The sequence below is a fragment of the Salvelinus fontinalis genome, chromosome 1 (genome assembly GCF_029448725.1).
Source record: "Salvelinus fontinalis isolate EN_2023a chromosome 1, ASM2944872v1, whole genome shotgun sequence".
NCBI lineage: Eukaryota > Metazoa > Chordata > Actinopteri > Salmoniformes > Salmonidae > Salvelinus > Salvelinus fontinalis.
The window spans coordinates 23,084,750-23,103,888 of record NC_074665.1 but is presented as its reverse complement, the minus strand read 5'-3'; the positions used below and the strand labels follow the sequence as shown (position 1 = coordinate 23,103,888).

Here is a 19,139-nt window from a genome sequence, read left to right as displayed (position 1 = left end):
AAACTTTCCCTCTCTCTCATGCACTCACCCTCTCTCTCTTACGCACTCTTTCTCCGACACTATGACTGTGTTTAATCTGATCTTTTTCACTAATTGGTCTTTTGACCAATCAGATCAGCTCTGAAACAGATCCTGTTTGAAAAGATCTGATGTTATGGGTCAAAAGACCAATTAGTGGGGAAAAAAATCTGAATTGGGCTTCCTGTCTAAACGAAGCCAAACACATCTTGGGCTTGTTCAACATTGCATCCGACAGCGCAGGCGACTTCCGACTGACTGATCTACAAATCCTTTAGCACCATAAATAACTCCTCATTTTTATTTGTAGATCAGTCAACATTTACCCACGATGCATCGTGAATTTGATGCTCTCGAACACGGCCATTGTCATACTGAACATGTAACAGCATTGTGAATTTACTTCCTGCCTGTCAGTCAACCGTACAGATTTATTTTGAATTATATCCTTCCTCTCTCTTTTTTGCCCCAGGCTCATTAATGCAGCAAACCGCTCAGATGAAGTGACAAGAAATAAACATGGGAAAAGCCCTCCATTCTGTGGATAATTCCCCCATGACGGTTAAACAGGGGAACGTAAAGCCAAACACAGGGGCATGACTACCTGTCGCCCGCACCCCTTCCTCTGCCGCATCACTTGTAAACAAGCAACAAGGAATTGACTCTGACAGTGGTACCCTCTCTCTGCCCGCACTCTCTCCTACACTCCACTCTCCCGCTCTTTGTCACTTTCCATCTCTCCCTCCCTCTCCCATTCTACTCCCCCTCCATCCCTCCCCATCCCTCTCGCTCGCATACACATAGGCTAAACCCACACGTCTGCACACGTATAAGTCCATTACGCAAGAGTCTCCACTTCATCCCTCGGTGTCCTCAGCTCCACTCTGCCGGGTCAGGTGACATCTAGGAACATGTAGCATTCACCACACTGGAAAAGAGAAGAGGGGAGTGTGGATAATTATAAAAGCCTTTGGCTGGGGCCTGAGCAGTGGGCGAGAACTAGTAGAGAATTAGGAGGGATAAAGCACACCCAAATCTTAACGAAGGCGGGGAGGGAAGGGAAAAGACTTTAGAAAAGCGGGGGAGCAAGTAGGCCTCCTGAGGGGAAGGAGAGAGTTCTCAGAGATGGCAGTGCAAAGAAAAGGTTTGAAAAACAGGGCAGCTGGGTAACTCAGCATAACAAAGTAAGACAAGGAAACCAATTCAACTCTCTAGAGTTGTAAAAACTCACATTGAAAAGAGAGTGCAGAGTAAGAGAGATGATGCACTTGTGGCTGGAGCTCATCTTAGATAGCAGTGATTCAGTGCTGCTGTGTGTTTATGAGTGGGTTATGGGAATATGCTAGCCTGGGCATAAGGAGCTTAGATCCAGGAGGCCTCAGCAGGGGGCAGCCAGTGAGGCTATACTCTGCTTGCATCGATGGCCCAGGGAGAGAGAGGGTAAGCAGACAGAAAGATGAGAGGAAGCAGGCGGTCCGGGGACTGGGTCAGTGAGTGCGGACGTGCAGAGAGAGGAATGGGAGGAAAAGGGCGGGTAATGCCGGGATGCGCAGGAAGGATGCCGCGTCTGTCAGGTTACATCACGCCTACAACCTCTCCTGGCCATCTATTACATAACAGGGAGAGGGAGAGAAAGATGGAGAGCGAGAGAAAAAGTGCAGGTCTCTCCTATTGACTATGTTCTGTGGCTCTTTCTTGTTATCAGGACATGAGATGCCGCAACAACAAAAAACATCTCTACTGTCAAATTCTACAATGAATCGCACATAGTTCACTGGGTCCCTGGCCCTGTGTGAACTGCTGTGTAAAGCAAGATGTTTGTGAGTGTGTAGGTCAACACAGTGTGTAAACCATAGAGATAGATAGAGGACTGATATTTCTATATGTGCCATTATAGCGTCTGTGACAGCATGGGCAGCGCCATTGAGGCAATCTCCATTTTGAAGTAGTCAATTTTATTCATGATTGGCTGATCCCTCCTGATGACCCGGTCGGACAGGACTCCAACAGAGTCACCAGGAGGCCTTAGCCAATGAAGTTGGAAGTCCCACCCTGTTGACTACATTAACATGGTGGAAGCTCTCAATGGTGCTGCCCATGACAATACTGCAGTTTGGCCACTAGAGGCCTCCTTCATTCTCTATGGTGTAAACTCTAGGCCGTGGCTATGAATATGGAGTTTTCGCCCTCCGCCCCACCCTTACAGAAACCTCTTTCTCAAAGCTTAGGATCCGGATCACATTCTGCGCATGTGTTATTTTACATACACTATGTAGCTACTGCTCACAATCCACCTCCCTTTACGCTTCTCTCTTTACTCACCCTCTTCTGAACCATGGTGGTGTAGGTCAGGGATGGGCAACATTGATGTGTGTGGGGGCCACCCAAAAATGGATCCCCCACCTCGTAATAGCGGCCCCCCTCTTGACAGCAAAGTTTTTTTTCAATTATGTTCTAAAGTAAATTTCCTGCAATTCTACAAATTTTGCCATGGCGCGGTGATTCCTTGTGTCATCCAACACTGCTATGACTATAAACAAGCACTGTTTAAATATGCTAGGTAGTAAATTATGAGACTCAGACTTTCAGTACCATGACAGTCTATTGATCTCTAAAAGGACAGTGTAACTGATGAAGCTTACCTGAGCTATCAGAGTATTCCTCTGCATTTAAGGTGAGCTCGTTCTCCTATGACAAAATGTGTAGAATTGCAGGAAATTAGCAGTTTTACCTCATCCTTCTGGCCCAAAGGCCCTGCGTGGCATCGACTGTGCCACAAAAGCATGCTGAAGTTGCAAAGTCGATATCCATATTTATAAACACAGGGTCGCTACACTTATTGTTATTTGTGGTCGTAAACATTATTTAGAGTTCATTATATGAGGGGGGAGGGTGTTTAATTGATTTTATAGTACACGGTCATGTGAAAATATTTGTAACTTTGGGTAGAGGGGGGGGGGGGGGGCGCATTTTCTTTATGATACCTTTAGTTTGACCAGTTTGACATTTTGTGGTCGTAAACATTATTTAGAGTTAATTATATGAGGGGGGAGGGTGTTTAATTGATTTTATAGTACACGGTCATGTGAAAATATTTGTAACTTTGGGTAGAGGGGGGGGGGGGGCGCATTTTCTTTATGATACCTTTAGTTTGACCAGCCCCTCCCCCCAGTAAATTTCAATCTGTCCCTTACCAGATTATGGTATCTATTTCCCTTCTCTCTCCCCATTCATTGTATGTCTCACTGCTCTGTTCTATGCTGTTGTGTTTGTCTCTACTCAACCTCTTGTCTTAGTTGCCTATATGGCCTTTATTAAGATTAGAATGGACAGACTGCATGCATAGTAAACTCTTGCATATTGTGTCTTTCTTGAAAAGAAGACAATATAGTATTATTGAGGTTTTGCTGTATATGATCTGTGTGTCCTATTTCTCTCCTCCTGGGTGTAACTGTGCATTTTGTCCCTTCAGTCACTCCATACCCAAAGCTAGAGATCCTCTACTGCCCTGAGCCTGGGGATCCAGAATTTTAAAGGAGTTCTACAGGAGTCCGGTCTACCTACAGCTCATGCATATGGAGATTTTGTTTTCATTTCTTAATAGCGTTTATTTTACTTGAACCAGTCTAGTCTAGTCAATTGTTGATTAAGGGAGGATGTTGATGAGGAAATCTGTGAATGGGAAGAACGAGTTATTAGATATGATTTAGTTGTAAACTATGTTCGATTAGTTTGGAATTCATTTGACAACCTTTTTATCACAAGACACTTATTTTTTATATTTCACTGTTAATATAATAGAACAAAAGTATAACATAAAAGGTTTTTGTGTCTTAAAATGACATAGTGAATTCGGAAACTATTCAGACCCCTTGACTTTCTCCACATGTTGTTACGTTGCAGCCTTATTATAAAATGTATTAAATCGTTTCCCACCACAATCTACACACGGTACCCCATAATGACAAAGCAAAAACAGGTTTTCAGAAATGTGTGCAAATGTATAAAAATAAAATGAAATATCACATTTACATAAGTATTCAGACCCATTACTCAGTACTTTGTTGAAGCACCTTTGGCAGCGATTACAGCCTCGAGTCTTCTTGGGTATGGCGCTACAAGCTTGGCACACCTGTATTTGGGAAGTTTCTCTCATTCTTCTCTGCAGATCCTCTCAAGCTCTGTCAGGTTGGATGGGGAGCTTTGCTGCACAGCTATTTTCGGATCTCTCCAGAGATGTTCCATTGGGTTCATGTCAAGGCTCTGGCTGGGCCACTCAAGGACATTCAGACTTGTCCCGAGGCAACTCCTGCATTGTCTTGGCTGTGTGCTTAGGGTCGTTGTCCTCTTGGAAGGTGAACCTTCGCCCAGTCTGAGGTCCTGAGCGCTCTGAAGCAGGTTTTCATCAAGGATCTCTCTGTAGTTTGTTTCTTTCTTCTTTCCCTCAAGCCTGATTAGTCTCCCAGTCCCTGCCGATGAAAAACATCCCCACAGCATGATGCTGCCACCACCATGCTTCATCGTAGGGATGGTGCCAGGTTTCCTACGGAGGTGATGCTTGGCATTCAGGATTATGAGTTCAATCGTGGTTTCATCAGAACAGAGAATCTTGTTTCTCATGGTCTGAGAGTCCTTTAGATGCCTTTTGGCAAGCTCCAAGTAGGCTGTCATGTGGCATTTACTGAGTGGTTCAGTGTGGCCAATCTACCATAAAGGCCTGATTGGTGTCCTAGAGTTGGTTGTCCTTCTGGAAGGTTCTCTCATCTCCACAGAGGAATTCTGTAGCTCTGTTAGAGTGACCATCAGGTACTTGGTCACCTCACTGACCAACGCCCTTCTCCCCCAATAGCTCAGTTTGGCTGGGCGGCCAGCTCTAGGAAGAGTCTTGGTGGTTCCAAACTTCTTCTATTTAAGAATAATGGAGGCCACTGTGTTCTTCGGGACCTTCAATGCTGCAGAAATGTTTTGATACCCTTCCCCAGATCTGTAGCTCGACAGAATCCTGTCTTGGAGCTCTACAGACAATTCCTTCAATCTCATGGCTTGGTTTTTGCTCTGACATGAACTGTCAACTGTGGGACCTTATATAGACAGTTGTGTGCCTTTCCAAATCATGTCCAGTCAATTGAATTTGCCACAGGTTGACTCCAATCAAGTTGTAGAAACACCTCAAGGATGATCAATGGAAACAGGACTCACCTGAGCTCAATTTCGAGTCTCATAGTAAAGGGTCTGAATACTTATGTAAATAAGGTATTTCTGTATTTTTAAAAACTTGTTTTCACTTTGTCATTATGGGGTATTGTGTGTAGATTTTTATTTAATCCACTTTAGAATAAGGCTGTAATTGAATAAAATGTGGAAAAAGTCATGGGGTCTGAATACATTCCGAATGCACTGTAGAATTCTAGTACAGATTTATTTCATGCTTCTAGAAAGAGGTGGTCAGATTTTTTAGGGTTGTCTTGTCATTGTTGTTATTGTCTTGTCTGTATTTTGTTTAATAAAAAATAATAGTCAAAAACCATGCCAGGAATGTTCCCGATAGCAATGGCACTTAGGCTTAAGAGTGTTTTAATGGTGCATCTTTCCTACACCAGCCAATGAAATACATGCATTTCCCAAAACACCACACAAGAGAGAAAGTTTACTAAGTGCGTCGTTGAGGCACGTGTCAATACTGATAGGATCCAAAGAAAGGCAACGCTGTTCTCAGATCAGCTTTCTCCATACAAATCTTACCTTAACATTAGAATTATTCCACAATACTGATGACGGATCAGCTCCTAGAAACAAATACTGAGGCAACTTATTCTAATGCTTACCCTATAACAATGCACTAAATCAAAATTTGGCACATCATTGTGCACTTGTTGTTACACATCATGAAATGTATTGAGGCAAAAAATTACAGACAGTAGCCTACAATTAGCAAAATAGAACTAAATTGATTTCAATCATATTTAATTATATAGGCCTACTGTATGTGTAGCCTATACTGTAGGCTATTTATATTTGAATGCAGTTATCTCTGTTTCCATTTTAAGCATTCATTTAGCATTTAATTTATCATTTGCTTGTTTAACAATTGAAAAGACATGGGCAACTTTGTATTTGTAGTCAATTTCGTTGTGAAGTTATTGGCGCTCACAGAGGGACAGATAAACATCTTGATTCTTTGTTTAGCGCAGATCATATTCCATCCCTATTCCATCCCTTTACTTAGATTTGCGTGTATTAGGTAATTGTTGTGGAATTGTTAGATTACTTGTTGATATTGCTGCACTGTTGGAACAAGAAGCACATGCATTTCGTTACACTCGCAATAACATCTGCTAACCATGTGGATGTGACAAATAAAATTTAATTTGAAGTAGTACATCCAATCACCGATTTGAAGAATGACTACAATTAAGGTCAGGTAGCAGTGTCGACCCCATTCAGAATGATAGAAAAAAAATGTGCTCATGAAACAGCCAACAAGGCAGCATCCTAATTTATGAGTCACTGAGGCTATTGCATCTGATCAGCCTGGCAGGAATAGAGCTTACCCACTGGATCATAGGCATCAGCCTATAAGGCACTTTAACGGCTAATATGCCCACAAGGAGCTTTTCCCATGAAACAGCCTACAAGGCAGCATTGTGACTTATCAGCCTCTAAAGCTGCTATTGAGTCTGCTCAAGCTCTGAGGCTGAAAGCTAATCTAATCAGCCTGCCAGGAATGGAGTTCTATACATGTAAATATGACCTATAAAACAGGAAGTGCCCATTATAATTATGCACATATCAGTTATGCAAGCTCACAACCAGCAAAAATAACTAGCTAGCTTGCTAGCTACAGTAGCTAACTAACAAGACTAACGTTATCTAGCTAACTGCTAGCTCACAAGACTAGCTAGCCAAGTGAGCTTGCTTTGCAGCTCTGCTAGCAAGCTAGCTAACAAACAATCAGTGTAATATCAGTATAAAGTTGACTTAATTATGAAAGATGCTAGCTATATAAAACATTTTACTCTATGCTTCAGCTTTCTGGATATGTTTGAACTTGGATCGATGGCTCGTTGTTCCTTGCATGCAATTGGTTCTGGTCTTGGGGGCGGCACGCAGCCTTGGAGACAATGTTACCTGTCAGGCGCTGTTCAGGGCTTAAATGCTCCACGAGCGTCCAGCTCGGGAATGGTTTTAGCACCACCAGGCGACAAAATTGAAGAACTACACCACACATAGTAATTTCCGGCAGAATCGGAAATGGTGTCATACTCCATCATCAAAAAAGTAATAGCGGCATAGCAGCAGCACCAGCTATCCACATTAAGACTTCTGGTTATCGGATTTTGCATTCAAAATAAAAGTCCACGGTAAATCGCTATGCATATGATACAATATCAATATTTTTTTGCAGCTTTGCACAGAGCATAATGTTAAAATTATGTTTTAAAAAAGTATAACTACATGGGGGGGGGGGGGGGGGGTGTAAACTAAAGAGAATTGTATTTTGGTTGTATTGCACAAACAACTTGCACTGTACAGGAAAAACAATATATTTTTTTGTCCATAAAACCAGGATCCAGTCTACTCACTAAAGTCCCTAGAATACAAGCGTTTGAACAAAGAGTTAGGTCATAGGAAGTGTTGCAGGACGTTTACTGTGCTCTAGCAACTTACAGTGGAGTGCCTGGACAATATGGTACAATGCAAATCACTGTATATGCATTACACATGGGCTTATGATAATAAAAAACGATTATAGGTGCCTCAGTAAAAGTATTGTAGGGAATACTCAGTGGGGTCAGTAGAATCCATATATGGTGTCATTTCATGGGGCACTGAATGGAGTGTTGCTGGCTTTTTACTCCACCAAATCATGGAATACATTTAGCCTAATAGAGCAAAAATTATTCTAGGTGGCTATGTAAAAGTTTTGTAGGGAATACAATATTTTATTATATTTCATGCACAGTTATTTGCATTGGAGGCATTTATTTGACCTTGGGACATGTTTTAAAACCCACATTTAAATCAAATGTCACTTAAATATGAGCAAATATGAATAATTGTTAATGTTCAGATAAGTATTTTTCATATATAAATACAGGTTATTGACACTGTTATACTATTACGTGGGGACCTTTATTTGGCACATTTCCAAACTTCAGTGACCCGGAAGTACTTTTTTAGTGTTGCTGAAGAGACACTTATCAAAAAAAATGAATGCTGCTGTTTTCTTCTGAACACAAAACAGTCTCTTGGATAATGTCACACATCGGCGATAACGAGCTAGAACAACTGGAATACCTCTCGTTGGTATCCAAAGTGTGCACAGAACTCGACAACCATTTGGGGATAAGTGATAAAGATCTAGGTATGTAAAACTGAAAGTGAACTTTCAATATAATATTTGTTAGTTGGCAACAACATGGCTAACAGCTAGCGACGCGTTAGCTAGCAGCAACTCCAGATCATCTGTCCAGTCAGGTTGTTATCTGCCCGGGTAAACCAGCTAGTTAAACTAGCTAATGATTTCAACAGCGTAGCTAAATTGGGTAACTAACTAGTAAATCGTGGAGTTGAGTTTAGTCAGCTAAGGTTACTAACAACGATGCGAACTTTCACGCTGCCCCTAGCTGACATGCTATAGTAGCCATCTTAGCGAACAAATCAAAGCTACACTCGAAATGTTTAGGACAAGTTAACGTTACTTGGCTAATGTGGTTATTTTCTTTGCTGTTTTACAGCTGAATTTGTCATCAGCCTTGCTGAAAAACAACCAACATTTGATGGCTTCAAATCACTTCTGCTGAAAAATGGAGCAGAATTCACAGTAAGTACAGACTTCCTATCTACTACCATACAACAGTACTGTCGCTATCTAGAGCAGGGGTCTCCAACCTTTTCTAGAATGAGAGGTACTCATTTTTTTCCCTCCAGCTTTCAAATCGACACATTCTTCTCTCCCCTGGTCCTTAGTGCACTACTTTCTCTTGTACACTGTTTTCTGTCAATATACCTGACAAATTAATGGTTAATAAACAACTCTAAGGGGGGCTCTATGAAATCTGTGATTTTCAAATTGATCAGAAATTCAGTGTAGACATTGTTAATGTTATAAATGACTATTGTAGCTGGAAACAGATGATTTTTAATGGAATATCTACATAGGCGTACAGTGACCCATTATCAGCAACCATCACTCCTGTGTTCCAATGGCACGTTGTTAGCTAGATATTACATTAAAAATCAGCTGTTTCCAGCTACAATAGTCATTTACAACATTAACAATGTCTACACTGTCTTTCTGAACAATTTGATGTTATTTTAATGGACAGAAAATGTGCTTTTCTTTCAAAAATGAGGACATTTCTAAGTGACCCCAAACTTTTGAACGGTAGTATACATCTGCCAGGTAAGCCGACTTTGCAGTTAAGAGTTAATTGACAATACTTTGGGGAAATTATTTCTGTCAACCCACATCAACTGGCTCCACACAGAGTGAAAGACAAGCGCATGCACCACACAGACAGACAGGGGCAATATTGCTGGATATTAATTGGTAGATATTGTGTTAGATTTGGCTTTTTAAGCCAGTAGAGGCTAACCAGGGTTGGGATAATGTCAATGTTGAGTTGATTAGATAGTAGCTGGGAGCTTACGGTGTCTGATACTTGTGAGATTCGTTTCTGACAGTTGTGCGGTGGAACAGGTGAAAATTGCTTCTACTTTCAGAATTGTTTGGCGAGTTACTCATAGTTGGGCTGTGAGCTACTGGTAGCTCGCGATCGAACTGTTGGAGACCCCTGATCTAGATGGATGTTTATGGAACGGATATGTAGACGTAACATTTATTTTCCATCTTTCAGGATTCACTCGTCGGCAATTTGCTCAGACTTATTCAAACGATGCGGCCTCCACCAAAGGCATCTACAAGCAAAGGTATGTGAGCTGTATTCCGCCTGTATCCTCTGATGTGATGTGTGCCTTTCACTTAGCGCAAATTTTTGAAGGTATGGGCTATGTGCACAAAACATTAAGAGCACCTTCCTAATATTGAGTTACACCTCACCCTCAGAACAGCCTCAATTCGTCAGGGTGTGGAGTCTTCAAGGTGTCAAGCATTCCACAGGGATGCTGGCCCATGTTGACTCCAATGCTTCCCACAGTTGTCAAGTTGGCTGGATAAACTTTGGGTGATGGACCATTCTTAATACACACGGGAAACTGTTGTTCGTGAAAAACCCAGCAGTGTTGCAGTTGACACAAACCGGTACACCTCACACCTACTACCATACCCCGTTCAAATACACTTGAATATGTTGTCTTGCCCATTCACCCTCTAAACTGCACACATACACAATCCATGGCTCAATTGTCTCAAGGCTTAAAAATCCTTCTTTAACCTGTCTTCTCCCCTTCATCTAGACTGATTTGAAGTGGATTCAACAAGTGACATCAATAAGGGATCATTTCACCTGATCAGTCTATGTCATTGAAAGGGCAGGTGTCCTTAATGTGTTGTACACTCAGTGCATGTGCTATTGTTACAATGTTGTGGACTTGATGATCTGCTGAGTTGCTGACCTTTTACTCTGTGATTTTAGCCTTTGAACCTGTGGTCAAGCAGAAGAATGACAAGGATAAACTGAAGGAATTGTTTCCTGCATTATGCAGGCCAGACGATCCTGCTCCCAAGGTACGTTTTGTTGTTGTTATAACCTAGTTAATTTGCAGGTGAAATGTATAGGCTATACTTTGTGGTTGACTTTGACCTGCTGACATTTGGCCTACCGTTTCGGACCCCCTCCCCCAAGCCCATATTGGATGAAGACGATGTGAAGATCGCCGATGCTGCCATGAAGGAGTTGGAGATGTTCATGCCCAGTGTGAGCAGATCAGACTCAAAGAGCAAGAGCAGGTAACGGGCTTTCACCAGTAAAATACTTATTGGTTTCAAGTGCAATGTTTTTCTCAGTTGTTACATAGGTTGTAGTTCTTATGTGACCTGTTTTGTACTTCTCAGGTCGGACAAAAAGAGGAGGCACAGCAGAAGTCGGAGCCGAGACCGGGACAGGAGGCGGCGTCACCGTTCTCGGTCCCGCTCACGCTCTAGATCTCGCTCTAGGGACCGCGACCGTCAGAGAGAGAGAGACCGTGAGAGGGACCGCGACCGTGGTAAGAAACGTGCGTCTCGTTGGAGTGAGCGCAGTCGTACCCCCAGCCCCCACAGAGACCGGGACAGGGACACAAAGGAAGGCTCTGACCGGTGGAAGGACAAACACGTGGATCGCCCTCCACCAGAGGAGCCTACTGTGGGGGACATCTTCAATGGCAAAATCACCAGCATCATGCAGTTTGGCTGCTTCGTGCAACTGGAAGGGCTGAGGTCAGTAAATGAGTTGGGTTAATGCTATGTCGAAGGTCATTAGTTGAATAGTAATGAATCTATTTCGTGTTTGAACTTGGTTTGCTTTTGAGTGGCCAGTGTTGAAAGACTTATTTGTTTCGCATTGTAGGAAACGCTGGGAGGGCTTGGTCCACATCTCTGAGCTGCGCAGAGAGGGACGTGTTGCCAATGTGGCTGATGTGGTCCAGAAAGGTCAAAGGGTCAAGATCAAGGTGCTGTCCTTTACTGGCTCCAAGACCAGTCTCAGTATGAAGGTGAGGCGGGAATGAAGTCAAGGCCTACGGTCCTTTCGGTGTGTTTTACTATATGGAGCCAATGTGATTGTATAGGGAGCGATGTGGTTTCATCTCATCTCTCAACAAGCTCTGCTAATCATGTCGGCCAAAAAAAAAAGGAATTTGAAACTTTTGGAAAGGACTACGAAAGACCTTTCTGAATTATTGAAACACTTGTTCCCTTCTTGGTTTCCAGGATGTAGACCAGGAAACAGGGGAGGACCTGAACCCCAACCGGAGGAGGAACCAGGGCCCTGATGGTGAGGAGGAGAAAATCATGAGGAACCCCGACCGCCCAACCAACCTCAACTTGGGCCACGCCCCTGAGTTGGAGGACGACACACTGGAGCGCAAGAGGCTGACCAAGATATCTGACCCCGAGAAGTGGGAGATCAAACAGGTATGTGTACACGCGTAGCTTATCAAGACATCGTGGCTGTTGTTTTAATGTCATTTTGATCTAATCGTGCTCTTATTTTAATTATCTGCCCTCAGATGATTGCTGCTAATGTTCTTTCTAAAGAGGAGTTCCCCGACTTTGACGAGGAGACCGGTATCCTCCCCAAAGTAGATGACGAAGAAGGTAAAACATGTCTTTTGTTATTGTGTATAGAAAACCGGTGTCGGCTGAGATTCACATCAGTGCGTTGGGTTGTGATAAGCTCCCTGTCTTTCTTTCAGATGAGGACCTGGAGATTGAGCTGGTGGAGGAGGAGCCTCCGTTCCTGAGAGGACACACTAAACAGAGTATGGACATGAGCCCTGTCAAGATTGTCAAGGTATGTTCCCGTGTGGCCTTGACCATCCTACTTTCAAGGCAATTTTGTTTGACTGTTTTCATCCTTTTTTAGTAGTGTGAACCAATGCAGCCCTCTCTGTTTCCCTCTGGCAGAATCCAGACGGCTCGCTGTCCCAGGCAGCCATGATGCAGAGTGCTTTGGCTAAGGAGAGGAGGGAAGTGAAGCAGTGTCAGCGAGAGGCCGAGATGGACTCCATCCCCATGGGCCTGAACAAACACTGGGTAGACCCCCTGCCTGACGGTAAGTCAGTGTGGAAGCATACAGTAATCGAAAACCCAGTCCGGTCTGAGCCACCACTGCCTACGTCAGGCTTCCTCCAGTGTAGCAGCAGTAGCCCTCAGGGTTAGCAGGGCTGGAGATGGTTATCTGCTTTCCTTTAGCATCCTAACAGGCCGGATAGAGTGGCCTGCTGTAGTGTGCTGTGTCCTACATGACCCAGGGTGGTACCTGCCAGGGCCCTAGACTGGTCATCTGAAGGGATGGATGTTAAAGTGAATGTCCAGTGTTTCCAGATTTCTATGAAATATGACCTGGAATTACTTACAATATGAGTGAAATAGTTTTCCTTCCCAGTTTTTATTACGTATGTTAAAAAGCATATTTTCTGTGCTGGAATATTTCGGTATATACCGGTCATTAGAAATATTCAATCGAGTAGACCGCTGATTGGCCAGCTCATCCTCCAAAGGAGTATGACATACTCTAAGGAAATGGCAAGCAATTTTGAAACGGTCTGTTTGAGGTGGGATTTTTGTGTAGGAGGAGTTAACTCATACCCGTATAAATGTTGTTAACACAATATTAACTTTTAAAAGTACAATTTTCACTGGACAGTTACTTTAAATATCATGCCAGTTCATCTCTATTAAACACACAACCTCTTACACAGTTGATGGGAGACAGATTGCAGCCAACATGAGAGGCATCGGCATGATGCCAACTGACATCCCGGAGTGGAAGAAACATGCCTTTGGGGGCAACAAGGCCTCTTATGGCAAAAAGACAGCGATGTCCATCCTGGAGCAGAGAGAGAGCCTGCCCATCTACAAGCTGAAAGAGCAGCTCATACAGGTTTGTGCAACAGTTAGCATCTGTTACCTTGCTAGTTATTTTTACGTCAACATCAACCGTTTTTAATCATTTCCTGCCATCTGATTATGCTCACAGCTGTACTCCACTATTACAGGCTGTCCACGATAACCAGATCCTGATTGTTATTGGAGAGACTGGCTCTGGGAAAACCACCCAGATCACCCAGTACCTGGCCGAGGCAGGCTACACCACTCGGGGGAAGATCGGCTGCACTCAGCCCCGTCGTGTGGCAGCCATGTCTGTGGCCAAGAGAGTCTCTGAAGAGTATGGTTGCTGTCTAGGCCAGGAGGTGAGTGATCGCTCCACACTGCATATATCTTAACACACGTGACCATGAGGCGATGTCTTAACACATCTGATCGCAGAACAATGCTGATTTTAGGGATTTCTGTCTTTGTTCATCCGCTCCAGGTTGGATACACCATTCGTTTTGAGGACTGCACCAGCCCTGAGACGGTGATTAAGTACATGACAGACGGTATGTTGCTGAGAGAGTGTCTGATAGATCCGGACCTTGGCCAGTACGCCATCATCATGTTGGATGAGGCCCATGAGAGGACCATCCATACCGACGTACTCTTCGGTCTGCTCAAGAAGGTATACCAGGGCCTTGTTTCGCCTTGACTTGAGGCTCTAACATCTCTATAATGTCAAGGAGACACAAACCCTCTTCTCCTCTCCCTCTTTCAGACGGTGCAGAAACGCACGGACATGAAACTCATTGTGACTTCGGCCACACTTGATGCCGTCAAGTTCTCTCAGTACTTCTACGAAGCGCCCATCTTCACCATCCCAGGGCGTACCTACCCAGTGGAGGTGCTCTACACCAAAGAACCCGAGACAGACTACCTGGATGCCAGTCTCATCACCGTCATGCAGATCCACCTGACTGAGCCTCCAGGTACAGTTTTAACAACGTTTTTATATCCAGTCTATAGTCAAACTGTAATACAAAGTCGTTGACCTAAATGAAAATCCATTGCTCTAAATTGTCAGGTTGAGATTCAACCTTGACTGTCACCAGATGTCAACCTTCTCTTTGTCCTCTCCCGCTCCTTCTTTGCAGGTGACGTCCTGGTGTTTCTGACGGGCCAGGAGGAGATCGACACCGCTTGTGAGATCTTGTATGAACGGATGAAGTCACTGGGACCTGAAGTGCCTGAACTCATCATCCTACCGGTCTACTCCGCCCTGCCCAGCGAGATGCAGACCCGTATCTTTGACCCTGCTCCCCCCGGCAGCAGAAAGGTCGTCATTGCCACTAACATTGCTGAGACGTCTCTGACCATCGACGGTATCTACTATGTGGTGGACCCAGGCTTTGTGAAGCAAAAGGTGTACAACTCCAAGACTGGTATTGACCAGCTGGTGGTGACCCCCATCTCACAGGTAGGCTGGTTAATCACTCAATTCCTATTCTAAATGTTTCCCACATTGTAACCCCTCGGCCTGTCTAAATCCCTTTGCGTACCTTGCAATTAGGATTTAGTATACTAAGGGCTTCAATGTAACCTCTCTGTTCAATGTATCTTCTCTGTTAGGCCCAAGCCAAGCAGCGGGCTGGAAGAGCTGGAAGAACTGGTCCAGGGAAGACCTACAGGCTGTACACAGAGAGAGCCTACAGAGACGAGATGCTCACCACCAACGTGCCTGAGATCCAGAGAACTAACTTGGCCAGCACTGTGCTGTCTCTCAAGGTATGCACACAGTAACAAAAGTAGCAATCTTCACTGTGATATATATATATACTTGTCTGCGCAGACCTACTCATCCGGTGTCACCCTCTCACCTCCCTCTCTCCTTACTTCCTTCAGGCTATGGGCATCAATGACCTGCTGTCGTTTGACTTCATGGACGCGCCACCCATGGAGACGCTGATCACGGCCATGGAGCAGCTCTACACTCTGGGGTCTCTGGACGATGAAGGGTTGCTCACTCGCCTTGGACGCAGGGTAAGATGGAGTTTAGAGCAAAAAAAAGGAGACAATTGTTAAGAAACGTGAAAGTGAGGAATCATGACCAACTAATGAATCCTTTTCCATCTCTCTCTGTCAGATGGCCGAGTTCCCTCTGGAGCCCATGCTGTGTAAGATGCTGATCATGTCCGTCCACCTGGGCTGCAGTGAGGAGATGCTCACCATCGTCTCCATGCTGTCTGTGCAGAACGTCTTCTACAGGCCCAAGGTACAGCAAATCACGGGACTCATAAACACTGAAATAGGGTTCTATCACTCCTCTTGGAATCTTGATTAGATGTTGTTTTCTTTGCAGCACAGGTTACTGTTGTGTTGAGGTTTACCATTATGGATGGAGAACTCACTGAGGCAGTTCTACGGTGTGCCGTGGTTTACCATTTGGTGACTAACAGTCCTTTTTATTCTCTGTGTCTCAGGACAAGCAGGCCCTGGCTGACCAGAAGAAGGCCAAGTTCCACCAGGCCGAAGGAGACCACCTTACCCTGCTGGCTGTGTATAACTCCTGGAAGAACAACAAGTTCTCCAACCCTTGGTGCTATGAGAACTTCATCCAGGCCCGCTCCTTGCGCAGAGCCCAGGACATCCGCAAACAGATGTTGGGCATCATGGACAGGTAGGACCCACTATCCATTCGACAATGGAGTTAATTGTACATCTGACAAAGACACCTCACATGACATCTCTCACACACACCCAAACACTTTTTGACCTGTTTTCAGACATAAACTGGACGTGGTGACTTGTGGAAAGGCCACAGTGCGTGTACAGAAGGCCATCTGTAGTGGTTTCTTCCGGAACGCAGCCAAAAAAGATCCCCAGGAAGGCTACCGTACCCTCATTGACCAGCAGGTGGTGTACATCCACCCCTCCAGTGCCCTGTTCAACCGCCAGCCTGAGTGGTGAGTCAACACTCTTTTCTGATAACCATGAGGACTAAAGGATTAGTTACTAGTTTTACATTGACTGTCAACTGTTACTGAGACATCTTGTACATCCTTATCCTCTTGCCCCATAGGGTGGTGTACCACGAGCTGGTGCTGACCACGAAAGAGTACATGAGGGAAGTGACCACCATTGACCCACGCTGGCTGGTAGAGTTCTCGCCGGCCTTCTTCAAAGTGTCCGACCCCACACGCCTCAGCAAACAGAAGAAGCAGCAGCGCCTCGAGCCCCTCTATAACCGCTACGAGGAGCCCAACGCATGGAGAATCTCCCGCGCCTTCCGTCGGCGCTAGAATGTCTATCCTGTATCTCCACACAAAGGAAGAGATGGACACAGTCCTGTATCAGTTGGTAGAGAAATACCGTTGAGAGACATTGTGCCTGTGTCAACAGGCCTCGCTAACTCTTACTTATTGGTCAAGCTGGGGCATTGTCTACTTGTTTTAGACATGTGTAAATTATGTGTTTTATGTCTGCTCAGCTGATTTTATTCAATCACTATCATTTTGATCTGAGGTATTGGTAGTCCTAATTCTCTCTCTTGATCTGTATAGAAGACGACTAGCAAAGTGAGACGGTTAAGGGGCCAGGTCATTGCTTTCCCTGTCCTTACAGGCTTATTTGGGTAATATGAATTAATGTCTCATCCCCTGAGGAGAATCAATCTTCTCTCTGAGCATCAAGGACAACGAAACCGTTTTATTTGTTCGTTTTACTTGAATGTCACATCTGCCCTGTGGTGAAAACTTCCAAAAATGACAAATTGAATAGGAAGGGGACTGGGTAGTAATTTGAAAAGTGGGTGAATGTCTTTGTCTCAGAGCACTGTTCTCCTAAAACAGAATTTATATTTTATAGTAGGCTATCTTTTTATAAAACAAAGTGAAATGGATGGAACTATGTACTCAGGCATTGTCTTAGCTTTGAGTGATTGTTTCACTGTGCTAATGTACTCCTTACACTTTCTGCCCTCATTAAATATTGTATTGCTCTCTTTGTTGTCAATGTTTAATTTCGAAAATGTAATTGGCAGCCACACTGGTGTAGGTTAAAATGGTCATATTGACAATGATTTTATCCCCGCCTGGTGACACAATTAAAGTATTCCACACAGAACCCAGAAGTGTGATATAAGTTCAAAGTTTATTATGTAATGTGCTTGTTGTCAATGGGCGTTTCTCTGCCCAGGTGTTGCTGACACATGCCCGATCTTAGAACGCATGGATGGGTATTTTACATATCAGCTAACCACATGTTTTACAGCAATCTGGTGCCTGCCGGCATAGTCGATGTGGCACTTCATTAGTTGACGCATGCAAAATCAGAGAAGGGGAACGTGACCAAAAACGGCTTTTTTTCTGGAAACAAAACAAATGCTGTTGAGCAGTAGTGTCAAACTCATTCCATTGAGAGCCTAGTTTCTGCAGGTTTTTGATTTTTCCTTTCAATTAAGCCCAAGACAATCAGGTGTGGGAAATTCCTTACTAATTAGTGACCTTAATTCATCAATCAAGTACGAGGAGCGAAAACCCACAGACACTGCCCTCGAAGTGTATGGTGAAAGTAGGGTGCGGCAGAGGAAAATAAAACATGTTCAAATCATCCTGATTGCGAAGCTCAACAACGTCAGTTTAGATTTGAACATGATGCGCGAAAAATGCTAATTTCGCTACCATGACTTGAATGGGATTTGTGCCTCAAATGCTAGCATTTGGAAACAGTGCCAGGGAAACTAAACAAGTATGGATTGCTGTCATCCTTTGTCAATAGACTGCTTACAGGGCAAGCAAACCAATATGTAATTTTGTAATTTGTGTGAACTATCCCTTTAAGTACCTTACTGTGATTGTTTTCAATTCAAATGAGCTTCTTAGAAAGCAATTTCTCAATAAATAATTTTGTTAGGACTGTCTGGGAGTGGTCTGAGCGGGGAGGTGAAAACTGAAAACTAGCTGTTAATGACAGAGAAGTTCAGAAGTCTCTTTCTTATTGGTCTATTAATTAATTTACCACCTGGTGATGGCACCAGGGATGCCAAAACTCACATCTCACCAAAACAGGATGACATTTCTGACAGTCGTTTCAAACAGATCTTACACTAAAAGGACATTATCATTTTCACAGTATTATCTCAACCTCATAGTGTGGAAATATAAAACACAGCAAAATCCAATTTTTGACTGCACTGGGCCTTTAAGTTCCTCAACTCTGAAGTCTGCCATTCGCTACAGCATAGGTGTCAAACTCATTCCACGGAGGGCTAACGGTTTTCAATCTGTTAAGTAATGTGAACAACTAAATCTCTCTGTTTCCCTCTGTCAAAATCCAGACGGCTCGCTGTCCTAGACAGCCATGATGCAGAGTGCTTAGGCTAAGGAGAACCACGCTCATCAAATGGCTGAGATGGATGCATTCCTGTTGACCTCAACAAGCAAGGGCCTGGACCACACACAAACATTGCATTAGAGATGTAAACATACAGTATGCTTTCCCACCATGTGATTTATGTCTGGGCTTCTACCTCATGCGTCTTTTCTGCACTTTAAAAGGTAACTACCACGTAGTAAATCAAAGTCCAGTCTGATGGTTTCCACTAGTTACCACAGCCACAAAGTTTTCTTACTTTTTCTTAATT

At 43.9% G+C, this 19,139-nt stretch overlaps 2 protein-coding genes across 2 annotated transcripts in view; both read left to right on the top strand.

Moving 5' to 3' along the window:
- LOC129842521 (thyroid hormone receptor alpha-like) overlaps positions 1 to 2,961 on the top strand; it is a 185,779-nt gene extending 182,818 nt beyond the window's left edge. Inside the window, exon 11 of the mRNA XM_055911416.1 lies at positions 491 to 2,961. Coding sequence (XP_055767391.1) covers positions 491 to 525 — 35 coding nt within the window. The 3' untranslated portion in view covers positions 526 to 2,961. The remainder of the gene's footprint in view (positions 1 to 490) is intronic.
- Positions 2,962 to 8,195: 5,234 nt separating this feature from the next.
- On the top strand, positions 8,196 to 17,498 carry LOC129842238 (ATP-dependent RNA helicase DHX8). The gene is made up of 22 exons (XM_055910745.1): positions 8,196 to 8,383; positions 8,757 to 8,842; positions 9,879 to 9,951; positions 10,617 to 10,708; positions 10,827 to 10,930; positions 11,036 to 11,398; positions 11,529 to 11,673; positions 11,891 to 12,094; positions 12,190 to 12,277; positions 12,376 to 12,473; positions 12,587 to 12,734; positions 13,384 to 13,565; positions 13,681 to 13,875; positions 13,998 to 14,183; positions 14,277 to 14,487; positions 14,653 to 14,975; positions 15,128 to 15,283; positions 15,401 to 15,538; positions 15,642 to 15,770; positions 15,979 to 16,175; positions 16,282 to 16,461; positions 16,578 to 17,498. The coding sequence occupies exons 1-22, from the start codon at positions 8,233 to 8,235 to the stop codon at positions 16,795 to 16,797; spliced, it is 3,669 nt and encodes a 1,222-aa protein (XP_055766720.1). The 5' UTR covers positions 8,196 to 8,232; the 3' UTR covers positions 16,798 to 17,498.
- The last annotated feature ends 1,641 nt before the right edge of the window (positions 17,499 to 19,139 follow it).